At 40.7% G+C, this 24556-nt stretch overlaps 1 protein-coding gene and 1 pseudogene across 2 annotated transcripts in view; one reads left to right on the forward strand and one right to left on the reverse strand.

The window, feature by feature from the left end:
* ABL1 (ABL proto-oncogene 1, non-receptor tyrosine kinase) overlaps positions 1–19370 on the forward strand; it is a 233068-nt gene extending 213698 nt beyond the window's left edge. For both annotated transcript variants that reach the window (XM_077147167.1, XM_077147174.1), the window contains exons 8-11: positions 10529–10681; positions 11884–11973; positions 12303–12467; positions 15585–19370. In XM_077147167.1, coding sequence (XP_077003282.1) covers positions 10529–10681; positions 11884–11973; positions 12303–12467; positions 15585–17290 — 2114 coding nt within the window. In that variant the 3' untranslated portion in view covers positions 17291–19370. The remainder of the gene's footprint in view (positions 1–10528; positions 10682–11883; positions 11974–12302; positions 12468–15584) is intronic.
* LOC143672581 (tumor protein p53-inducible nuclear protein 1 pseudogene) lies at positions 9246–9719 on the reverse strand (annotated as a pseudogene).
* Positions 19371–24556: the final 5186 nt, after the last annotated feature.

A 24556-nucleotide genomic window follows, 5' to 3' on the forward strand; every position in this document is an offset into this window, starting at 1 on the left:
ATGCAGTGAGTTAGTATGTCTCTTAAGCCTCTTTTAATCTGTGGGTTCTCTTTCCAATTCTTTATCTCCCTTACTATTTATTTGATGAAAAGCCCTAGTTATTTATCTTTTAGAGTTCCCCACATTCTAGTTCCCAGTGAGTATAATATGTTCTTCTCTCTTCAGTTGATTTCTAATAAATTGTTAGTTGGATTTGGACAGCTTGGTCCAACTGAGGTTTGCCTTTTTTTTCTTTTGGTAAGACTGCTTCATAGGAGGTGGTTTGCTTTTTCATCAATAGATACACAAAACTTGATTTTCTGTGTGATTTTAGCAGTTGTTGATACCAAATACCTAGATTCATTACTTTCCTGGGGCTTGCAAAATTCTGATATTCTAATTCTGTCATTCCTTATTCAGTTAGCTGAATACCTCTATAAAAGTAACTTCCCCTCACCTACTGTTTGGGTACTCAGTAGTGCAGTTCATAGGAAAGGCAGGGTAAATGTGTGCTTCTTTGCCTTTATTTACCAGTTTTCAAAATTATGAGTTGGTTTCCTAATACCCTCAAGTGGAGACCAATTAGGTTTTTGTTGTTGTTTTTCTTTTGTAGTGTTATTATGAATTCATAAATTTAAGTATTTTTGAGGTGTTTCAGCCCACTACAGTTAACTTTCCTTATAAATATTCAAATTATGTCATCTTTGGCCATTGGGAACTTCTTCCAGTTAACCCCTAGTCCTTTTGACAAGACTTAATAGTCTTTGATAGCTTCTGTGCCATCTGGAGTGATGAGATGGTCCAGGTTCATCTTGTGCATTTCCTGCTCTAGACCTGGAATTAGACATTTCTCCAAGGAGTCCTGGTTGCTTTTAAATGTGATTTGAAGACCATAATCTGAATGCTGGGGTACTCATTGCTACATTGTTCTAGACCTTTTCAGAGGACAGAGCTAGGATTTGTTTTTTATTAAAAAAAAATATTTTAAGGATATAATGTATCATTGATATTTTAATGCATTTAATATCATGATGTCATATTTATACTCTCAATTTAAATTTAGGACTAAAAAAATTTTTTACTTCATTTCTTCTATCTTTACCTCCTTTCTCCCATGCCAAAAAAAAAAAAAAATGATTTTCAGAGTCACTAGGAAAGATAAAATTACTCGTTTGCTCTACCCGACAATATATACACAAGCAGACTGGGAACACTGGTGCTATTACCAACAGTGTGATTACAACACACAGGTTAGTTTAGTTTTGTTTTTTTGCAGTTCTTACGATATAGTTTACTAGGTACAGTCAGATTACTGGTAAAATCACTTAACTCAGCCCTTTCTGGTAGGTGCTATTAGCTGTATACGTATGTAGGTTTATGTTTTATTTAAATTTTAATTATCAGGGATTGCTTTTTTTTTTCAAATTTAATTTTGTTTTATAATTACATATAACAATCCCTGCCTCCTTCATTTTATTTTCTGTTACCCCTGTAGGTAATATTTACTTGTTTGTTTGTTTAGAGCCTTATCATTTCACATTTTTTTCCAGATAAGTGTACATATTCATATACCCTCTTTTTTTAGAAGAAATGAAGCAGACCAGACATACTTTTCTCCACTGTGCTTTTTTTCTCTCTTACATTGTAGAGCACACTTCAGAACAGTATTTACAAATATTTCTTTTCCTTTTTCTAGCTTTGTGGAACTCTGTTGTACAGATTAACCACAGTTTATTTTGTTGTTTTAGTGGGATAATATTAAATTTATAAATTAACCAGTGGAAAGCTGACTTCCTTATGAAGTTGTTTTCTTATCCAAGAACATGCAAGTCTTTCTATTTTAGATCTATTTTGTGTTTCTCAGGATTGTTTTATAGTTTCTTTCATATAGGTTTTATGCATTTCTTATTAAATTTACACTTAGGTATTTTATTTGTTTCTGCATTTGTATATTACAGTAAATGAAGTCTTCTTTTCCGTATATCTTCTGGTTTCTTTCATATATAAAGGATATTAACTTTTTAATAAACTTTTTATTTTGGAATCATTTTAGATTTATAGAAAAATTTCAAAGTACTACAGAGTTTCCAAAGACTCTACATCCAGTTTTCCCCATTAACATGTTACATTATCAAGGTACATTTGTCACAGCTAAGAAGCTAGCATTGATACATTACTATTAACTAAATTCCAGACTTTATTTGGATTTCACCAGGTTTTTTGGGGGCGAGGGGGTGGTTCGTGGTCCAGGAATCAAACCCGCTCTCCCACATGAAAGGCAGGCATTCTAACCACTGAACTACCACCAATTTTTCTATTAATGTCTAGAATCCAACCCAGGCTACCAGATTGCATTTAGTCTGGTCTATGGCAGTTTTCCAGTCTTTCCTTATTTTTCATGACTTTGACAGTTTTAAGGAGGACTGGCCAGGTATAGTGTAGAATATGGGTTTGACGGGTGTTTTTCTCATGATTAGACTAGTTATAGGTTTTGGAAAGAATACCAAAGAGGCGAAATGCTCCTCTTATCTATATTATATCAGGGGTACGGGCTGGCCCCATGACCTTAGCAGTGATTGGAACCTTCATCACTTGGGTAAGGATGCTTCTGCTAGGTTTCACCACTGTAAAGTTACCTTTTTTCCCTTTTACTCCTCTCTTTGGAAACAAACCACAAAATCTAGCCCATTCTCAGTGTGGTAGGGAGGATAAAGCTCTACCTCCTGGGGAAGTATCTGTATATATTATTTGGCATTTTTCAGTAAGGAAGATTTATCCCTTCTCCCCCATTTATTTATTTATTTGTTCATTCATTCATTCAACCATTCATTTATGTTAGCATGGACTCGTATATATTTATTTTACAGGTTGGCTTATAATCCAGTACTGCACTATTTATTTTAATGTTCAGATTGCTCTAACTTTGGCCACTGGAAGGTCTTTCAGGTTGGTTTCTATGTCCCTTTGATATGTCCCTATTCTTTTGTTTTTTGAGCACTTCCTTACTTTCTAGTATATCCAGGCTTATTGTATTTTCTGTACCCTAACCCTACAATCAGCCATTTCCCCAAGGAGTCCTGGATTCTTTTATTTGAGAATAGTATTTAGAAACCAAGATCTGGACACTGGATATGCTCATTGCTACTGGGATGCCATTGCTTCTAGGCTCACTAAGTGTACAGAACTAAGTAATAGTTGTATATATATAATTGTTTCTGCATCTAACTGTGAAGATACTAAGCTAAACATGAGTTCATATACTAGTGTCTCTGACTCTAATCTAGTACCACAGTTCTAGATAGTGAAGGCTATTCCTTTTTCACATGTTAATTTTATAACTTGCTACTTTAGTAAATTTCCTTATTGTTTATAGAAATTTTCCCATTGATTCATTGGTATTTTCCAGGTACATAATTATATCACCTGCAGATAGAGATAGTTGTGCTTCTTTTTTCCAATTTTTAGGCTTCCATTTTCTTTCTCTTACCTAATTGTATTGGTTATTAATGGCTGTGTACTGTATTCAGTAGAAAGGGAGATGAAGGACGTCCTTGTCGAGTTCAGGACTTTAATGGGAAAACTTCTAGTATTTCTTATTAATTAATGTGCTTACTAGTCCTAGGTGTTTATAAATATATTTTTATTATATTAAGTATTATCTGTGAAGTTCTTCAAATGATTCAAAGATGAATGGGTATTGGAGTTAGTTAGAAACCTTTTCTTTCATATGAAAACTTTTTTTTATATTTTTATTGATGAATTTTCACACACATACAGTCCATACATGGTATACAATTAGTGGCTCACAATATCATCACATAGTTGTATATACATCACCATGATCATTTTTAGAACATTTGCATCACTCCAGAAAAAGAAATAAAAAGAAAAACTCATACACCCCATACTCCTTACCCCTCCCTCTCTCATTGACCACTAGGATTTCAATCTACCCTATTTACTTTACCCCTTATATCCCCTTATTTATTTCTTGTTATCCATTTTTTTACTCATCTGTCCACACCCTGCCCTGGATAAAGGAAACATCAGACACAAGGTTTTCACAATCAACACAGTCACATTATAATTGTATATCATTACGCAGTCATCTTCAAGAATCAAGGTTACTGGAAACGTAGCCCAACAGTTTCAGGTACTTCCTTCCAGCCACTCCAATATACCATAAACTAAAAAGGAATATCTATATAATGCATAAGAATAACCTCCAGGACAACTTCTTGACTTTTTAAAATCTCTCAGCTACTGAAACTTTATTTTGTCTCATTTCTCTCTTCCCCCTTTTGGTCAAGAAGGCTTTTTCAATCCCATAATACTGGATTTTAGCTTATCCCAGGAGTTCTGTCCCACATTGCCAGGGAGATTTACACCCCTGGGAGTCATGTCCGACGTAAGGGAAGGACAGTGAGTTCACTTGCTGAGCTGACTTAGAGAGAGAGAGAGAGAGGCCACATTCAAGCGACAGAAGAGATTCTCTGGGGTGACTCTTAGGCATAATTATAAGTAGGCTTAGCCAGTCCTTTGCAGGAATAAGTTTCAAAGGGGCAAACCCCAAGATCAAGGGCTCAGCCTATTGATTTGCTTGTCCTCACTGCTTGCGAGAATATCAGGAATTCCTCAGATTGGAAAGTTGAATATTTCCTCCTTTCTCTCCAGTTCCCCAAGGGGACTTTGCAAATATTTATTTACTGCCCAAATTATTCTGGGATATACTGGGGCATCATATGATAACTTTCAACTGACATTTTGTTCTGGTTACTCTGACGTTTCATTTACTACTCCCTGCTTAGTAGATACGTAAGTATCCATAAGAGAAAAATATATAAACTCCTTATTCTGATTGAAGGCTTTCAAAGATACCATAAGAGTTTTTTAAATGTGTTTTTTTAAACTTTTTTTATTAATTAAAAAAAATTAACAAACAAAACATTAAGATATCATTCCATTCTACATATACAATCAGTAATTCTTAATATCATCACATAGTTGCATATTCATCATTTCTTAGAACATTTGTATCAATTTAGAAAAAGAAATAAAAAGACAACAGAAAAAGAAATAAAATGATAATAGAGAAAAAAAAGATTACACATACCATACCCCTTACCCCTCACTTTCATTTACCACTAGCATTTCAAACTAAATTTATTTTAACATTTGTTCCCCCGATTATTTATTTTTATTCCATATGTTCTACTCTTCTGTTGATATAGTAGCTAAAAGGAGCATCAGACACAAGGTTTTCACATTCACAGAGTCTCATTGTGAAAGCTATATCGTTGTTCAATCATCATCAAGAAACATGGCTACTGGAACACAGCTCTACATTTTCAGGCAGTTCCCTCCAGCCTCTCCGCTTCATCTTGAACAACAAGGTGATATCTACTTAATGCATAAGAATAACCTCCAGGATAACATCTCGACTCTATTTGGAATCTCTCAGCCATTGACACTTAATCTCATTTCACTCTTGCCCCTTTTGGTCGAGAAGGTTCTCTCAATCCCTTGATGTTAATTCTCAGCTCATTCTAGGGTTTTTCTCAGTCCCTTGATGCTGAGTCTCAGCTCATTCCAGGATTTCTGTCCCACGTTGCCAGGATGGTCCACACCCCTGGGAGTCATGTCCCACGCAGAGAGGGGGAGGGTGGTGAGACTGCTCGTCATGTTGGCTGGAGAGAGAGGCCACATCTGAGCAACGAAAGAGGCTCTCTTGGGAGTGACTCTTAGGCCTAAATTTTAAGTAGACTTGACCTATCCTTTTTGGGGTTAAGTTTCATATGAACAAACCCCAAGACTGGGGACTCAGCTTATAGCTTTGGTTGTCCACACTGCTTGTGAGAATATCAAGAATTCAACTTGGGGAAATTGAATTTCTCCCCACTCTCACCATTCCCCGAAGGGGGCTTGCACATACTTTTCCAGTCACGGATAAAATCACTCTGGGATTCATCAGGGCATCACTCTGGACAAACCAACAAAATCTCATGTCCTACCTGAGATTCCAAGTACTTATGACATTGAATCAAACTATCTACATCAGTTATATTAGGAAATGCTCTAGTCAAAATATAAATTTTGTAACAAACATTTTTTGCTTTAGTCTCACACATAAGGTGACATTTTAAAGTATTAATTATCATCTATTTTCAGCACCCTGCAATAATGACATTCCTTTATTCTTCCTCATGCAAAAACATTTTTAAAATTTGTACATTGTACATTTCTCTATTATTATACACTCTAGGCACTCCTAGATTATACCGTCTCTATCTTTAACATCTATCTTTCTTTCTGATTTCATTTATGTCCCCAGCCCTCCTCCCTCTATCATTCTCACATGCAGCTTCATTCAGTGTTTTAACATAATTACATTACAGTTAGGTAGTATTGTGCTGTCCATTTCTGAGTTTTTGTATCCAGTCCTGTTGCACAGTCTGTATCCCTTCAGCTACAATACACTTCTTCTTCTCAGTGTTTTTAAGAGAAACGTGGTGTATTGCAAAAACTAAGAAACTCCTTCATGAAGCACTGCATATTTTCCAGACTTTTTCCAAGTTAACATTCTGTGTTACCAGTTTAGTAATAATCATAGCTACTAAATTCAAACGGGTGTTATTTCTCACTTAAATTTTAAGGAATATACTTTAGAGTCCATTGTAAACCACTAATATTTACATCAGCAAAAATAATCAACTCATAAGATGCATTTTGGCCATGTTGCAAAGAATACTTACACAGAGCAACATAAATCTGTCTTATTGACCTCGTGTTGTACACAGATAGGCGCCTAAAAAAACATCTCATGACCAGGAACTTCAACTGAATTATGTAAACCATTTCCTTTATTTCTTACATATGCCAATTTTAAACAGAAACTTTAGATAATGAGACAGTAGGCACAGCATGATATCACAGTGTGGTAACTTACCCTGGGAAAAAATCCCAATGACTGAGTTCAGTATTTTTCCAGATACAAAGTACATAAAAAGAGGCCTAGATGAGACAAATAAAAAGCCAGTAACTGATAGAGATATAAATGGATTTAAGGTATCTTAAAAAAAAAGTAGTTAAAATAAGACCCTTGCATTTTCATGTACAAACCTGTTCATATAGCCAAACAGAACTCCATAGCTCTTGAGATACTAACAACATGCATATAATGTATGAAAAGAGACCTTCACAGATTCAGACGCTTATACCCAGAAAATATTTAGCTGGTCTATTTTCAAGTTACCAAAGTATGACCCTTGATGACATGGTATAAAACATGCACACTTCATGAAAATTATCCTGTCTCCCAACTCTGGTGAATATGAATAGTAACAAAATAACTTCTTGCTCAATTTGACAAAACTTTATAGACTTTCTAATTACCCTAATTAGAAAATGTATAAATAAAGGGGTAGACAAAAGGAAGGGAAACAAGAAAGGGGGGATCTAGACCTTAGTTCTACAGAGACATTCCTGGCACATTATCTTAGCCAGTGGAAGAACAACCTAACACCATCCAAAAGCTGTTTGACCTCTTCCAATTCCAATCTAATCAGAAAAGAGCACAGTTCTTCACTCAAAACAAAACAAAAAAATCTTCCATAATTCTCTCCATCAAACTACTACGGAGTCATTGAAAAATATAATACTTCATATAATTGTAGTCTGCTTTTTTTCTTGAAGACGTTTTATAAGCATATTCTATTTAATTAGAGTGGCAGAGAAGGTGGAAAAATAAGCTGCTTAATTATGAAGATGTTACAAGTGTACTGTCCATAGAATGTACTTTAGCTTGTAAATGTGGTCTACTTAATTTTAAGGAGAAATCAGTGAGAGTGTGGATGGCTCAACAAAACCCATTACACCTGCTAAAAAATTAAGTGATTGGCTGGAGGTAAGGAAATAGACTTTCTCTGTGTTGAGTTTAACTGACCCATGTGGGAAAGGGACCTTGACCAAGGCCTGAACGTTGAACAACGGTTGTGAAAGGAAAATCATCAGTTTCCTCACCCCGCCTCCATCATTAGATTCGGTAGAGAGACCCTTACAATTTCACCCAAGGTTCAACAGCCCACACCCCACTTCCCATCAGTAAACAACTCTGAGGAACGGAAGTGTTATTACTCCCCTACTGGTGGAGGAAACAGAGGCCGAGGTGGTTAAAGATTTTGCCTGAAACCTGAGTAAAACAAAGAATGAAAACTCAAGGAAGACAACCCTGCTGCTTTTTGTTGGGCAGAAATAAGTGTGAAATCACTCAAATGTCTGGACAAATGCCTTCTAAATTCACAGATGATGTGAAGTGGTGATGGGCTGTTGCCAGGAGGAAAGAATTGAAACAATTTAAAGACTGGATTAATGGGTTACGGAATCACATTTTTTCCAAATATAATTTCACAGTTCTGACATAATCTCTCTGCTCATGAGACAAGTGCTGCTGTACCACATCACATAGCTGCATCAAAATTACTGAAAGCACTGTTTGCTGAAGTTTAATGTATCTGAATTTCAAAGTGAACTGCATGGCTAATCTGGAAAAAAGAAACAAACATGCAGAACTATATCTTCTTTCACAAGGAAGTAAAGCCATAATTCCATTACATCCGTGACACTATCACTTGTTAATGCTCATGTTAATGTGTAAAAATGCAGAAAATATTTTTAAGTACTGGTCAATAAAATATATGGCTTACCCTAGAATAAATTTTTGCTTACTCCAAAAGATTAAGTAAGTAATATAAAATAAAGTGAAATTGAAAGATGCCTATTCTCATACTTTGGAAGAAATGTCTTTTTTAGCTGCTAATTCATTGTACACTTAATAGATTTAAAGATATACCGGATACCAAATACTGTAAGTACATTGATATGTTTTCAAAAACATAAAAAAATTTACCAAAAAAGCCAATGTTTAAAGCAAGGCATTATGTGGTTTATAGCATATATAAATCTGGGTCAGCATCTTCCTTGTATACACACATACATAGACAAACCAAGAGAAACCAACCAAGAAACTTGAAATACTTAATGACTGTACTGATACAGGCAGATCTGATGAACAACGAGCCATCATGCCTGGCTTGCTGAGCGTGGCAATCCTAGTAAGGTTTTGGTGACAGTGGCTATTTCTGTTCAGAGACTGTCATTCACTATGTTCTTTTATTGTTATAGAAAAGTTGTATGAGCAGTAAGAGCTATAACATAGCAATGAATGCTGCCCTGTTTCATTTGAGCTTCCACTTCTGTGCCAGTGAGTCTTATAAGTAGCTTTTCCTGGCCAAGAGACTAGTTGTGTTATGAAATTCATCAGTCCCACAGCTGGCCTCACTGAGACGAGGATAGGAGACATTCATAGTACACAGACATGCCAGGATGATCGATGGGAAGGCTTTCCATAAGACTGGTTTCCACCTTGATAGTGGTTAATCCACTGGCAGTCAGACACAGTAAGGTATGATAAACCAGCTCTCCTCCAGTGAACAGGACTCAAACTGGGGGAAGGATGAATCACTTGTATCAGCCAAGCACTCGAGACATAGGAAATAAGAAAAGGCTGAAAGGTGCTCTGTAGGCGACTCTTCACTGCTGCTGTCATCATCTTCCTCTTTTTCCTCTGCGCATCCATGAAGTCAGCAAGAATCCATTCATCATCTTTCTCACTAAATCCTGGTTTCTTGGTCGGAAGAAATATTCACTTCACATACAAACGTTTTATTCAGCCTCTCCAACATTATTGTGGCAAGATCAAGATTTATGCTGGAGGTCTTGATAGCTGAGATTTCAGAACCCTGTCTTCAGTGTGTGGTACCACTGGCAGGAGACTGAACTGCACAGGGTGCTTGTTCACCCTAGGTAAGCAGCAGCACGAGTCATCTGTGGGTCCAGGTTGCCAACAGGGCTGTGCAATAAAGAAAAGCACACGGCTCACTTAAGGGGAAACGTGTACCCGGGCCTGAGGCTGCTGAGGCAGCTGTAGCCAGGCAGACTGCACCCTTGCCCAGGCACTTCAGATGGTGTGTGTGTAGGGTGGGGGGCAGCTTCCATCCCTCCTGCTGGTTCCTCTGGCTGTCACAAGGCCATCTTGCTGCTTTTGTTGTTGTCTCTCTAATATTCTTATGAAAATTTTAGAGTTGGAAGGCACCTTAGAGATAGTCTGGCATAAACCTTTTATTTTATAGATGAGGACCCTGATACTTAGCCACTTAGCTAACTGGTCACAGAGCTGTGATTAGAACTTGGCCTCCTAACTCCAGCTTTATGTTCCTCCTATGACATGTCCATGGTCACATGCCCTAAGACCACATAAGGGTGATCAGTTCAGTTAACTTATGTCCACCAGTATGTTTTTGTCTGTGGTACTAAGTAAACTGAAAATCTAATTCTGTCTTGTTCTGTTCTCAGTTTTAACTAAGAAGCCTGTTAAAATCTGTCAATGCCTAGATTGCTTCTGAGGGTATGACGCTTGATGTCTACTGCAAAGTTAACCAATTTTAAGTCTTACACATCTTAAACTACCTTTCTCTTTCTTTTTTTCTTTTAGCATTTGGAGTATTACTTTGGGAAATTGCTACCTATGGCATGTCACCTTACCCGGGAATTGACCTGTCCCAGGTCTATGAGCTGCTGGAGAAAGACTATCGCATGGAGCGCCCGGAAGGCTGTCCAGAGAAAGTCTATGAACTTATGCGAGCATGTGAGACTTCCCAGTCAGTTTAAAAAGTTTTGTGGGCACTGTGAAATTCCAGCAGTGCAGTAAAGTAAAAAATTAAAATATTCTATTTACTCCCCTTGTTTCCATTCCTCAGAGGCAACTGATGTAACAGTTTGGTGCCTATTTTTCCAGACTGTTTTCAGTGCTTCTGTACACCTTTAATTATTATATACATTAGTTTTCTTTTTTTTTTTAAAGCAAAAATGGAACTCATTGATACTAAACCTGGGAATCTTATTAATAAAGACAGATTCCTGGGCCCTACCTCCAGACATTCTGTTATAAATGTAGGTAAACACTCCAGGTGATGCTTATCTAGTTGGTTTTATATAATTTATTTAAACATTTTTGTGTTATTATATTTATATAGTTTTATATTATTCCCTCAACCTTTTTCCCCACTTAGTAGAGCAGGCATATCTTTCCATGTCCATATAGTGAGATCTCTCAATCTCTCTAATTATTATAGAGTTGCCTAACATTCCATTAAGTGATGTACTAATTTATCTAGTCCTCTTCTGATAAGCACTTGGTTGTTGGACACATCGGTACGGTATTTGCCATCATAAACAATGTAGGAACATACATCCTTGTACATATATCTCTGTACACATATGGTACTGGTATTTCTAAAAGTTGGAGCTCTCGGTTCATAGGCTATACAATTGATAAATTTTCCTGAATGGTCTTTCAAATAAGATTGTACCAATTTATACTATCCCCAGAGGTGTGTGAGAAGGACTCTTCCTCTACATCCTCATCCAGACTGGACATTATCAATGCTTTAATTCCCATTTTAATCTCATTTTAATTAGCATTTCTTTACCGATGAGGATTTCAGACTTAAAAACTATGATATAGGGTGGGATAGAATGTGAGTTATTTGGCTTAGTAATTCTTTGCACCTTCCATAGTAGGGTTGGGAAAAATATGTTTGTAAATGTAATTCTTGCTGTCAGACGTCTCTGGGGTTTTACGCTCCAAATTCTTGCCAATATCAAGTTTTTCCGTATTCCCAATGTCTGTAATTGGACACAATGGCATTCATCAGTTTAACCTGTTGCAACAAAAGATGGTTGCAGCAAAAAAAAATTGAAATGCTTCTTCAATTTTCAGAGAATTGCTAGCCTCAAGCTTCTTAACAAGGCCTCAAGAATGATCTGACTTTGGTCTTATCTATCTAGGTTGGCAGTGGAATCCCTCTGACCGGCCCTCTTTTGCTGAAATCCACCAAGCCTTTGAAACAATGTTTCAGGAATCCAGCATATCAGATGGTAAAGTTCCCGTCCCTAGGGTGCTCTGCAGTAAGATGAAAGGTTGGGATAGAAGGAACAGCCATATTAGACTGTGGCCCTGGTCTTTAGGTCACTTTCTAGTGGAAGCACACAGGCTAACAACTTATCTGAGACCAAAAAGCTGGGCAGAGGTGTTGCATATTGAGCTCTCTCTGTCTTTTGTAGCCATACAGAATTCTTCAGAAAGATAAGTGGCATTACTTCAATATGCCTATCTCTTTTCTGAAGCTGTGTCAGAAGAGGAAAGCCAACAACAAAATGACACCATTACTGATGACCTCTGTTTTTTATGTGTGTGTGTTCCTTAGAAGTGGAAAAGGAGTTGGGGAAAAAAGGCATGCGGGGTGTTGCAAGTACTTTGCTGCAGGCTCCAGAGCTGCCCACCAAGACAAGAACCTCCAGGAGAGCTGCAGAACACAAAGACTCTACTGATATGCCCGAGACGGCTCACTCCAAGGGCCAGGGAGAAAATGGTATGTACTCCCATACCTGCCCACCCCCTCACCCATCATCTCTTCTCGCTCCTCCCACTGGACACTCAAGGAGTCAGCACACTCAAAGATGATCAGTGGAACCCGCAATGAAGGGCGGACAAATCCCATAGTAGTGGTCTAGGTTTTGGAAGTAGGAAGTTCTCATCTCCCCAAGCCTGCCCTCTCCCTCTGGGAATGATTTTGGAACCATTGACTTGGCAGTTAATTGGTCAAATAGTCTGAGGTTCTTATGAAACTTAGGAGAATCCAGTCCACCTTTTCACCTATTCAACGTACCTATTGAAAATCCTTTTTCTTTCAGGGTAGATTGAATAATTATAAATTTTGAAGCAAACAAAGGGCAGTTTATTGTGAAGTACTATATTAAAAAGCTCCTGAGATGACTCCCAGAGATGAGTCTGGCCCAGGCACTGTGGAATTAACAATGCCATCCTGACCAAAAAGGGGAAAAGTATTGTAACAAATAAGTGGCTGAGAGAGTTCAAATAAAGTCGAGAGGTTACTCTCTAGGTCACTCTTATGCAAGCTTCAGTTAGACATTGCTGTCTACCATAACTTGCAAAACCCCAGCCAATCCTTTAAAGAACACTAATGATGTTGTATAAGATTGTACAAAGGTTCCATGCACTAGGGTAACATTTCAGAAGCCTACATCCTCCAGAGGGGTCCCTGAACCAGATAAGTTCTGAAATGCAGAATGGCCAGCCTCTTCAGAACTCTGGTTCCATCCCCCATCCCATGTTATCAACAGCCCCTTCCAACATGAAAAAGTTAGAATGGCCATAGCCCAAATAACCTTTAAGAGTAGGAGAAAGATCAAAGGTGATGGTGGAGTTACACAGAGCGGGTAGGGTTTAACAAATGAGTATGACTGAAACATTATGTTGATATGTCTTTTAGTCTTCAGTATCTTAGAGCAGCTAGAAATAAAAGCCTAAAATGGTGGAATTGTAACCTATACCAAGCTCTGAAATCCATTCTACAACCAATTGTTGTGATGAGCTTTGAAATTTTTATATATATGTCAAAAAAGAAAAAATATATATTTCTTCTAGCCTCCAGTGTTTGGGAGCAGCTAAAAGGAAAAATCTGAATGGTAACCCATAATAAACTCTGAAATCTGTCCTGCATCTGCTTGTCAACGTGCACTTTGAAAATCATTGCTTTTTATTTCTTTTCTTTGTATACATGTTATATTTAACAATAAAAAACATTTTAAAGCTCCCTGAAACGAAGCAGAACCAGCAGAAACCTGTGGTACAGAGCTGGTGTCCTTTCCTGGTTTCTAGGAAGTCTGTCTTTCTTACACAGTAACCTCCGCAAGTGAGGGAGATGAGGTTGGTTCAGGTTGGGTCTCAAGATACTGATGATGATACTGGCAGAAATTTATCTAGTGCTTCCCATGTGCCAGGTTCTGTTTTGAGTTAAGCTGCTTTGACCTAGCAGTTGGTTCCTAAAAGCAGAGGTCTGGGTTCTACTGCGTACCAACTCAGTGAAAATACCTGAGAGTGAAGCCAAGCACCTGAGTTTGTAAAAGCTCCCGTGGTTTTGCTGATGATGGACTCACCTCTAATAGACCACAGACTGTGTAAGTAGAAGGGAACAGGATAAAGGCAAATCTTAATGGAGAATTATGAGATGTTTAGCCACAGCAGAATCTATAGACCTGTGATTCCCCAATTTTTTTTTATCATGTACCCATATTCATTAAAAAAAAAGTTATACAGCCCTATATAAATATATATATTTATTTATAAACGATATACATACAAATTAATGAATGTATTATGTATAAAACAATATGAAAGTATACATTTTAAAGATTTACATAAGAAATAAATCCAAAGTATACTACTTTCTTTCCACACCCTCAGTGGGTCTTCTTGTTCACCCTACTTTGGAGGCCGTGGTGGCTAGACTGCAGAATCTTCTGTCCTTCATCCTTCTGTTAGTTGACATGACTTCAGGTGGTTGAACAGTAGGGAGGAGGAGAGGCAGCTATGGAATGTTGTACTTATTAAAAGCCAAGTGATAAGCAATCATATTCATTTATACCTGTCAGTATGCATCTGTGGGGTATTCTGATAGGTGATCTCATGGTGAGTTAAGAGTTTCAGTTAGCTGTTCAGCACCAAAATAGAGCTGTGTGTGATTCGTTGGAACTTCACTTTCTTTGCATTCTTTCACTGGATTAAAAGTTTAGGGAGGTCTTTGGCTCCCCCGATTCAGCGGTCCTACATGCTGCCTTGTGCTATAATAAACGCACATTCATACTTCTGTTGTGAATTACAGGGTTCTGGCAAAGAACCTTTCTTCTGGCAGCTGACCTCTGAGAGAGAATTCTGTTATTCACTAATGTGGACCCTGGCAACACCAGAAAGATTTCTGGTGAACTAGTATTCGTATTTAAAGAATGCCCACTTAAAATTTTTGAAAGGTTACCCTTTCTTGTTTCTCAAACACAATAGTCCACTGCCCCTGAAACTCTATGGTACGTGGCCCCTTCCCTCCAAGGTTATACTTCTTAGGAATCCTAACTGGCTGGGTAGTCTCAGGGCCACAGGTTTTGATCCTTTCCTTGGCCTTGTCATTGCTTGTTATTCATCAGAGAATGGGGGTGCTGGGGGATGATGGTGAGGGGTTCTGCTGTTTCAAGTAAATGGATGAGGGGATAAAGAGACCAAGGCCCATTCCAGTGTTTTGTTTCTCTGTCTTCGGTGAGTGAGACTTATGCCTTTCCAGATAATACCACCACCAAAATTTAGTAAGAAATTATGTGCCAAGAGCTATGATAAATGTTCCACATTCATGATCTCATTTACATTCTCACAACAACCCTGTGGATAGATTTTATTGTCTCCATTTTGCAGATGAAAAAACAGAAGATGAACGAAGAGAAGTAATTTGCCCAGAGAAGTAATTTGCCCAGCTCTCCTGAATAGTGAGTGCCAGAGCTGGCAATCAGATCCAGGCCTTTCATAGTGCAGAGCACAAGCTATCAGTCAGTTCCCTGTAGAGAGTAGTGTGGCCAGCCTAAGGTTAGCCACTCACGAACCTTTGGTCTAAAGTTATTAAACTTTTCCCAATGTGTTTCAGATCCTCTGGACCACGAGTCCACTGTGTCTCCATTGCTCCCTCGAAAAGAGAGAGGTCCCCAGGATGCCAGCCTAAATGAAGATGAGCGCCTTCTCCCTAAAGACAAAAAAACCAATTTGTTCAGCGCCTTAATCAAGAAGAAGAAGAAAACAGCCCCAACCCCTCCCAAACGCAGCAGCTCCTTCCGTGAAATGGATGGCCAACCAGAGCGCAAGGGGACCAGTGAAGAAGAGGGTAGAGAAATCAGCAATGGGGCATTGACTCTACCACCCTTGGACACAGGCGAGCCAACCAAGTCCCCAAAGCCCAGCAGTGGGGCTGGTGTCTCCAATGGAGCCTTCCGGGAGTCCGGGAGCTCAGGCTTTCGATCTCCCCACCTGCGGAAAAAGTCCAGTACACTGACCACCAGCCGCTTAGCAGCCAGCGAAGAGGAGGGTGGCAGCAGCTCCAGCAAGCGCTTCCTGAGATCTTGCTCTGCCTCCTGTGTGCCCCATGGAGCCAAGGACACAGAGTGGAGGTCAGTCACACTGCCCCGGGATTTGCAGTCTACAGGAAGACAGTTTGACTCTTCCACATTTGGAGGGCACAAAAGTGAGAAGCCAGCTTTGCCTCGGAAACGGGCAAGCGAGAACAGGTCTGACCAGGTCACCAGGGGTACGGTGACTCCCCCACCCAGGCTAGTGAAAAAGAACGAGGAAGCAGCTGATGAGGTGTTCAAAGATACTGCAGAGTCCAGCCCGGGTTCCAGCCCTCCCAGTCTGACTCCAAAACTCGTCCGTAGGCAAGTGATGATGGCTCCTTCCTTTGGCCTTTCCCACAAGGAAGAGGCTGGGAAATCCAGTGCTTTAGGGACCCCTGTCACAGCTGAGCCAATGCCCCCCACCAGTAGAATGGGGTCAGGTGCATCTGGAGGTGCCAGCAAGTTCCCTGCTGAGGAGTCCAGAATGAGGAGGCACAAACACTCCTCTGAGTCACCAGGGAGAGACAAGGGGAAATTGTCCAAACTCAAACCTGCCCCACCTCCACCTCCAGTCTCTGTTGGGAAAGCTGGAAAGCCTTCTCAAAGCCCAAACCATGAAACAACCGGGGAGGTAGGAGCCAGCACTAAAACAAAATCCGTTGATGCTGTGAACAGTGACATTGCCAAACCAAATCATCTAGGAGAGGGCATCAAAAAGCCTGTGCTCCCTTCCATACCAAAGCCACAGTCATCCACCAAACAGTCAGTGACCCCAACTAGCCCAGCCCCAGTGTCTTCAGCATTGCCATCAGCATCCTCGACCCTGGGAGGGGACCAGCAGCAGTCTTCCACTGCCTTCATCCCTCTCATATCTACCCGCGTATCTCTTAGGAAAACCCGCCAGCCTCCAGAGCGGATCGCCAGTGGCACCATCACCAAAGGTGTGGTCCTGGACAGTACTGAGGCCCTGTGCCTCGCCATCTCCAAGAACTCTGAACAGATGGCTAGCCACAGTGCAGTGCTGGAAGCCGGCAAAAACCTCTATACATTCTGCGTGAGCTATGTGGATTCCATCCAGCAAATGAGGAACAAATTCGCCTTCCGGGAGGCCATCAACAAACTGGAGAATAATCTCCGGGAGCTTCAAATCTGCCCAGCGACAGCAGGGAGTGGCCCAGCTGCCACTCAGGACTTTAGCAAACTCCTCAGTTCAGTGAAAGAAATCAATGACATCGTGCAGAGGTAGCAAAACCCAGGTGTCAAGCCAGCTGGAGCTGCCTGCAATGTGTGAGGGGTTACCTGTGACGGTGACTGACAAAGGACCAGTGAACCGGGACTTAGGGCCCACGGGCTCTGCACAAGGTGGAGCTGAGGGGCCAGTGTGGAGTACAGCCCTACTACCTATGTTGTGCACAAACTGTCCACATGCACTTTCCCCTCCTTAACCAGGCTCCCTGAGCCATCTGTGTTCCCAAGTTTTATCTGTGGAGTTCCTTCTCTGTGGACTGAAATCAGTATGCCAGTGCTCACCAGGCTCTTTCTGCTTTAAAACCGAGCTTTCCAGGGCAAGTTGGAATGGCAGATAAGGATTTTTGTTTTCATTTTTCTTTCTGGAGGACCTCCTCTGGCTATGTCTTCTCTTTCTATCTTCCCCAACAGTGAGCGCCCTGAACTTAATTAAGCCTTTTCACCAAGGCTTTGTGACTAGTCACCTCTGCTTACCCCACCAAGGGAGACTTTGCACTCAAATTTTCTTAAGCCTCATAAGGTAAAGACACATTTCAAAAACTACATCCCCGAGAAGGGTGTGCACAGCCAGTGCTGCCAGGTGGTCTGCCCCTCCACTGTTGCCCAGGGACTACGCGCACTTGACATTTTCTCTTGTGAAAGACCGCTCTTGATTTGGGGGATAAAGCAGGATGATAAAGAGAGCCATCCTTTAGGTGATGGGACTGGTGGGGGATGCTGAAGCGGACCATAGTATGGGGTCATTTTCTTGTCATCCTCTTTCTGTGTCCTTGGAACCCAGTTTATTGTTCTCTTGTGACATGCAGTGCTTGTCCTGGATATAAAGCTTGAGTCTTAAGGGTAGCAGTCTTGCAGTCACAGCTGAACTCCATACCAGAATAGGGGTCAGGATGGCAGGATGCCGGTAGCTAGTGGGTAAAAGGCCAGTTCCAGGACCCATGGTTTCCATCCTTTCATATTTCCAGGTGCCCTGCAAAAGTTTTGATTTCTGGGTACTTCCTGCCCTCACTAAACTGCTCTAAGACAAAGTAGATTTTTGCAAGGCCCTTTGTGACATGACTGTCTTCAGTTTTCTGAAATTCTTGAAAAATTTCAAAGCTCTGCCCCTAGCACAGCCTCTGATACAGAAAGGAGCCACCATTGGGTACTGGCATACAGACAGAGGAGGAAAAGAACTGTCGACCCCCAAAAGTTCTAACTAGTGTTGGCTGCTCTTTTGAATTTGGCAAATGTCTTTTATTTAATTACCATGAGCAACACTTATCCTAATGTGTCTGTGGGTTTGTCAGGGATTGCTAAGAAAACCACAAACAAATGAAACCCCAAAAAGTATTTCAAAGAGCAGGTGTTTATCTTTTGTGTCATGCTTTTCTTCCTTGGGGCTGCCTAGAAACAGAGCTCAGGTATAGCAGTTGTGACTCCTGGACTGGGGCACCCAGGTTTCCTTGACCTTGACCCAGAGCAGTGAGATGAAGAGTAAGCAGGCACAGGGCTTGGGCCTCACGGTAGACCCCAAAACACCCCTAGAGATACCAGGAGAAAACCACAATTCCCGTTCCCATGCCTTCTCACACCTGTGACCTAGCATAGACTTTATTTTTATGCTAATCACTTAAACTCATATTTTATTTTTCTGGTAGAGATGGTTTCCTCTGGATTGTTCTATGCTAATTTCATAGCACATCACCTCTACGCCCCTCCCCAGGCTGCTGTGTTACACAGACTGAGGGAGGTGCTGAAACACCACCAGCGGCCTTGCAGAGCTGAAGCAAAACAAATCCCCACCCAGACCCCCTCGGAATGACTGTTTCTATGAGGTACTGGTCTCTCTCCTTTTTTTTTTTTTAAATAAACGTGATGTGCCACTATATTTTGCATTTATATCTTGGTATATTACACTCTTTTATAGTCTTGCTCTTTTATAAATGATGTGTACATAGTTTCCCGATGTCCTCCTTTCTGGAATGCCTATGGGGTCTTTTTTTTGGTCCACTACGTTTTGTTTCTGTATATGACTCTGTGATTTTTGAATCCAAATCTCTCCTCTGTAGTATTTTTTAAATAAATAAGTGTTTACAACATTAGAATCTTTGGCAGATTGTTTTGGTCTCTAATTCTTCCCTGTTGTGAGGAGTGGTGAAATTCCTCTTTTCCTGAAGGAGCTCAACGTTCTATGTTGCATTTTATAGAACAGAACAATGGCAGGATTGCTGCAGGAGCCCCAGGTTTGCTGCCCAGCTGCCTGCGGTTATCTCCTATCCTGTGTCATTATCAGTCATTTCTCAAAACAGTTTCCTTGCTCTAATCTCAGGCCTTTCCCGCACCCTTGGTACTTATTTGCCAGCAGCTTCGGCACTTGTCAGCATCACTGACAATGGGCTGTGTCACTGTACAGGTCACCTCTGACGGGCAGAGGAGAAGGAAGCCCCTGAGAATCTTTGCTAACTTTTAGGCCATCACAGCGTCATTTAAATAGGGAGAGGAGGTAATGTTTTTAATTTCTTGCTGGCCTGAAGGGATTTAATACCTCCACAAGTGCATTTTTTCCTCCTCTTTGCCTTAGAACCCATTTTTTGTCACTGCCCTCAGCCCCCATAGCGTCCTTCACGTACTTGTTTTGACATGCTGGGTCCAAGGAGAAGTGGAGTGTACCAGCCTGTGAGGGGCTGGAACTGCCATCAGTCAGCCACGGGGACCCATCTCAGCCCCCCACCAGAGAGACTGTCAGGTAGGGGGTGCCGACTCTTCCTCAGCTTTGTCTCCATTTAACGCCAGCTGACAGGTTGGAAATTGGAAGTTGGGAAAGTAAGTAGCGCCTTCTGATAATGATACTTATTAAGCCAGCAGACTTGTCAAAGGATACAGATCCTGCTCACAAGCGTATTGAAGAGCACGGTTCAGTGAAACCTTTTTACAGGAGACCTCAGCCATGAGGTGTGCGGAACACCGGGAGACGTGGGTGATACACTAGCCTGGGACAAGATTTGGCGAAATCCACCTCACCATGCTCAAACTGAATAGCTGCAGGCCTCACTAGAGACCGGGTTTTCTTCCCTCTCATTTCACAAAGACAAAAGCTAAGGCCCAGGGTCACATAAGTGGTTAGTTGTTGAACTATTTCTGGACCTTAGAGCTTCTGAGTCCAGGGCTTTTCCATTGGGAACAGGGTCTCTCCTTGAGTAGTTACTCCCAAGTCTGAAAGAAGATAGGGAATAATTGTAACAGCAGTTACAACAGATGTCAAGCTTTCTCCGTGTCCGACTCAGATCACTCATGAGCCTTCGCAGCCCTTTTAGGCAGAGCACCTTGTTAACTCATTTTCCCCCTGTTCAGTCCAAAGTGGTTTCTTGTCCAGAGACATAGTTCACATGCAGTGAGGCCAGACGCAGCCTAGCCACCTTGATGCACCGAATATGGGCTATAGTAGTATGCAGTGAGAAAATTCTCTTCTCCCAAATAATCTCCCACGTATATCAAGCAAGCTTAAGAAATTTAGTTTCATCTGGCTATTCTAAGATGGGTTCTTATTTTTTTAGGTCACAGAACCCCTTAAAAGCCTAATGAGGACTATGCATCCTAGCCCCAGAAAAGTTCATATATGTGCACATGCACAAGTTTCTAGACAACTGTGAATCCTACCCAAAGGGAACCCAAGGACCAAGTCTGCTGAAGGGGATAACAGCAAATGTTGATACTGTTATCCCAAAATACAAGCCAAACATGCCTAATTTTTTTTTAAATAAAGCGCTAAACAAAAGTCTAGATCTTCATCAAAAGAAGAAAGGATAAGTAACTTGCAATATGTTTATGTAGTGGAATATTATACAGCAACAAGAATGAACAAACTTACTATACACCACAATATGGGTGAATCTCACAAGCATAATGTTGAGCAAAAGAAGCCCTACTCAAAAGAACAATGCCTTCAGCTTCCATTTATTTAAACAACACGACTAGTCTCTGGTGTTGGAAATCAGGGTAGAGGGTAACCCAGGGTAGAGGGGTGGGTCGTGCCTTGTCAGTGCACAAGGGGGATCTGAGGCAAATAAGTGTTCTGTTTCTTAATCTGCATGGTGCTGGCTAATGGGTTTGCCACTTTGTGAAAATTCATCAAACAGTACACTTAGGATTTGTGTACATTCTGGATGTGTGTCTTCTGCTTCACTGAAAGTTTTCTTAAAATAACAGCTTGCACATAAACGCTTTCAGCTTTTCAGGTGCTCTACAGATGCTCTCTACATCAACACATGAAAGCCTCACACCTCGTTAAGAGGAATTTCTGTCACTGTCCTCATTTGATGGGTGAGGAAACAGGCTCAGAGATGTGAAGCAGCTTGCCCAATGTCAGCAGCTCGCGGCTGGCCCCAGGCCTGTCTGGCTCTGTACTGTCAAGCTCATATCCACCAGGCAGAACTGCTTTTTTTCTCATGCAGATGGATCCACATGACCAACAGAGAGCTGTGCTCTGGGGCCAGGTTCCTCCCTCCTTAAGAGAAGAGAACAAACCAACTTCTCCAGATGTTTGGGATATTATATATGATGTGTTCCTGAACTGAATGCTCTGGGGACTCAAATTTCCAAATTTTGTCTCAGTACAAAAGGTATTATTATTATTATTAGGTGCAAACAAGACTGACTAACCATGGGGTGCCCTGTGAATATCTGCCCTTGTCCCTGGTGGTCACCCAACATCTTGGTCAGGGCCCCAAGTCCAAATAACGTCAATGATGCCATCAGAGAATTCTCTGAGGTGTTATCTGGGAAGTCATCCCCAAGGGGCAAAGGGAGATTTGAAGTACAGCAGCACTGACAAAACCAGTTCAAATATCCCAGCTCTCTACTTGAAGATGAAAAGTACCTTGTTGGGGTTAGATCTTTAACGAAATTTGTCACTCATCATCTTTGGCACTGGAGCAAAGTTTAGGATGAGGTGACTTTCCTGTTTTTTACTGCATTGCTGTCTGATGACTTGTACTAGCAGCCTCTTTGCTTTTTTCTTAAATATTTTAAATTAATATTTCAAGCATACAGGAGAATATTCCCCTTCCATCTAAATGCTAAATACCTTCAATCTACACATCCAAAATGAAGAGTTCTTTGTGTCTTGAGTAAATTTAACAAAGAGATACACATGTGTTTTGCATGACTTTTTGAGTTGGAAGTGGGAAAAAGCTGCCACCCAAGGTGCAGTGGGCAGGGGCTGATCAGGGGAGGGTGATCTCTCCTTCCAAAGTAAATGTTTTACCAGGAGCCTCACCTTCTCTAAACTGAAGAGTAATCTCTCTCATCCAAGAGAAAATGGGAGCGATGAGGTGGCATGGCATCAGAGGGCCCAGAGACCTTGACAGAAACCCCTGGGATAACATGGAGTGGGGCAAGGGGTTAAAGACTAAAGTTAGCCAAATACAGTGGGAGTTGATTTAACAGATCAATGCCTTAACAGTTCTGATTTTCAGGGTTATTGAGCTTGAATGTTGAGGCAAACTGAAAAGAATGGCTTTGTTGATTTTTTTTAATGATGAAAGCCTAATGACAGTATATCCACTCCTTTGAAGGCCTTCCTCCCTCCCCTCTTTTCTTCATCTCAGATTTCTCCATTGAGGTTAATGTAATCTTGTTAAATTGGGGGTGGGGGGTGGGGACAAAACTCCAGTGTATAACCGAAGTGTGTGTAAGGATATGTGGGACTAGCTCAGCATTGTTATCCTCGAAATTCTGTTAATTATCCACCAGGAGGGCAGCAGCTCCCTTTTCTAAGAACGTAGAAATAGTCAAGTGTAGGGTCTCTGGGGCCTTGCTCTAGGACATCCATCCCTCTGTCTTTGGTCCATCGTGTTTCACTTGATTTTTCATGAGTATGTTCACTGGCTTCCTATGTGAATGAATTGCTCCAGGTTATTATCCTCTCTTAAAAATACAACGCAGATCCTGGAATGAGCTGAGACTCAGCAAGGGATTGAGAAAACCATCTCAACCAAAAGGGGGAAGAGTGAAATTAGACAAAGTGTCAATGGCTGAGAGATTCCAAACAGAGTCGAGAGGTTATCCTGGAGGTTATTCTTACACATTAAGTAGATATCACCTTGTTATTCAAGATGTAGTGGAGAGGCTGGAGGGAACTGCCTGAAAATGTGGAGCTGTGTTCCAGTAGCCATGTTTCTTGAAGATGATTGTATAATAATATAGCTTTCACAATGTGACTCTGTGATTGTGAAAACCTTGTGTCTGATGCTCCTTTTATCTGCCTTGTCAACAGACGAGTAGAACATATGGAATAAAAATAATAGTGGGAACAAATGTTGAAATAAATTTAGTTTGAAATGCTAGTGATCAATGAAAGGGAGGGGTAAGGGGTATGGTGTGTATAAATTTTTTTTCTGTTTTCGTTTTATTTCTTTTTCTGAATTAATGCAAATGTTCCAAGAAATGATCATGATGATAAATATGCAACTATGTGATGATATTGTGAATTACTGATTATGTATGTAGAATGGAATGATCAAAATAGGAATGTTTGCGTTTGTTCGGTGTTTTTTGGTATTTAAAAAAATAAAGTAAAATAATTTTTAAAATAAAAAATAAATAAGTTAAAAAAAAAAAAAAAGCAGATGTGAGCACACACAGGTGAGAGAGTACCAGCTGGGATCATACTTGCCTTCGTGCATTCACGGAGTGACGTGTACTCTTAGTGCCAAAGCTGTCCTTTATTGACAAACTGAAGCTACTTTCTTAGAAGTCTGCCTGCCATTGTTTGAGGATTATTTCCCTCATTAATCAACAGATGATGACCCCAGGGATGTGTCCATCCCGGTCAGTGCCTGTTTGCAGGTGGTGACGCCATCCCTTTCTAGGAGGCATTCTGAATCACCCCTTCTTCGCATAGAGTGGGAGGCCAAAGACACTACCTCCCAAACTCTGGTGCCATTTTCTTGTCCCCGTCACAGCAGCCTCAAGACCCAGGGCACATGTACCAAGGCATAGGGGAGCCCTCTGTTTTTGTGTATGAAGAGGTAAGAAGCTCCAAGAGAAAGCAGCTTGCTTTACTATAAGATGATGTTCTAACTTCCGTGTTCCTCTCCCATCTTACTACCTTTATTCCTACTTCCCGGTCAGCTAGGTTCTTTTGTAGCTCAGATCTGTCACCCGGTAACGAAGTGGCTTTCTCACTGCCGGAGATTGAGAGCTGCTACTGGGGAATAAAAGTCAGTAATAAAATGGAAAACACTGTGAAATACTCCGAGGTGGTGCCAAGCTGTGCCCAGCC

The sequence above is a fragment of the Tamandua tetradactyla genome, chromosome 2 (assembly GCF_023851605.1).
Source record: "Tamandua tetradactyla isolate mTamTet1 chromosome 2, mTamTet1.pri, whole genome shotgun sequence".
NCBI lineage: Eukaryota > Metazoa > Chordata > Mammalia > Pilosa > Myrmecophagidae > Tamandua > Tamandua tetradactyla.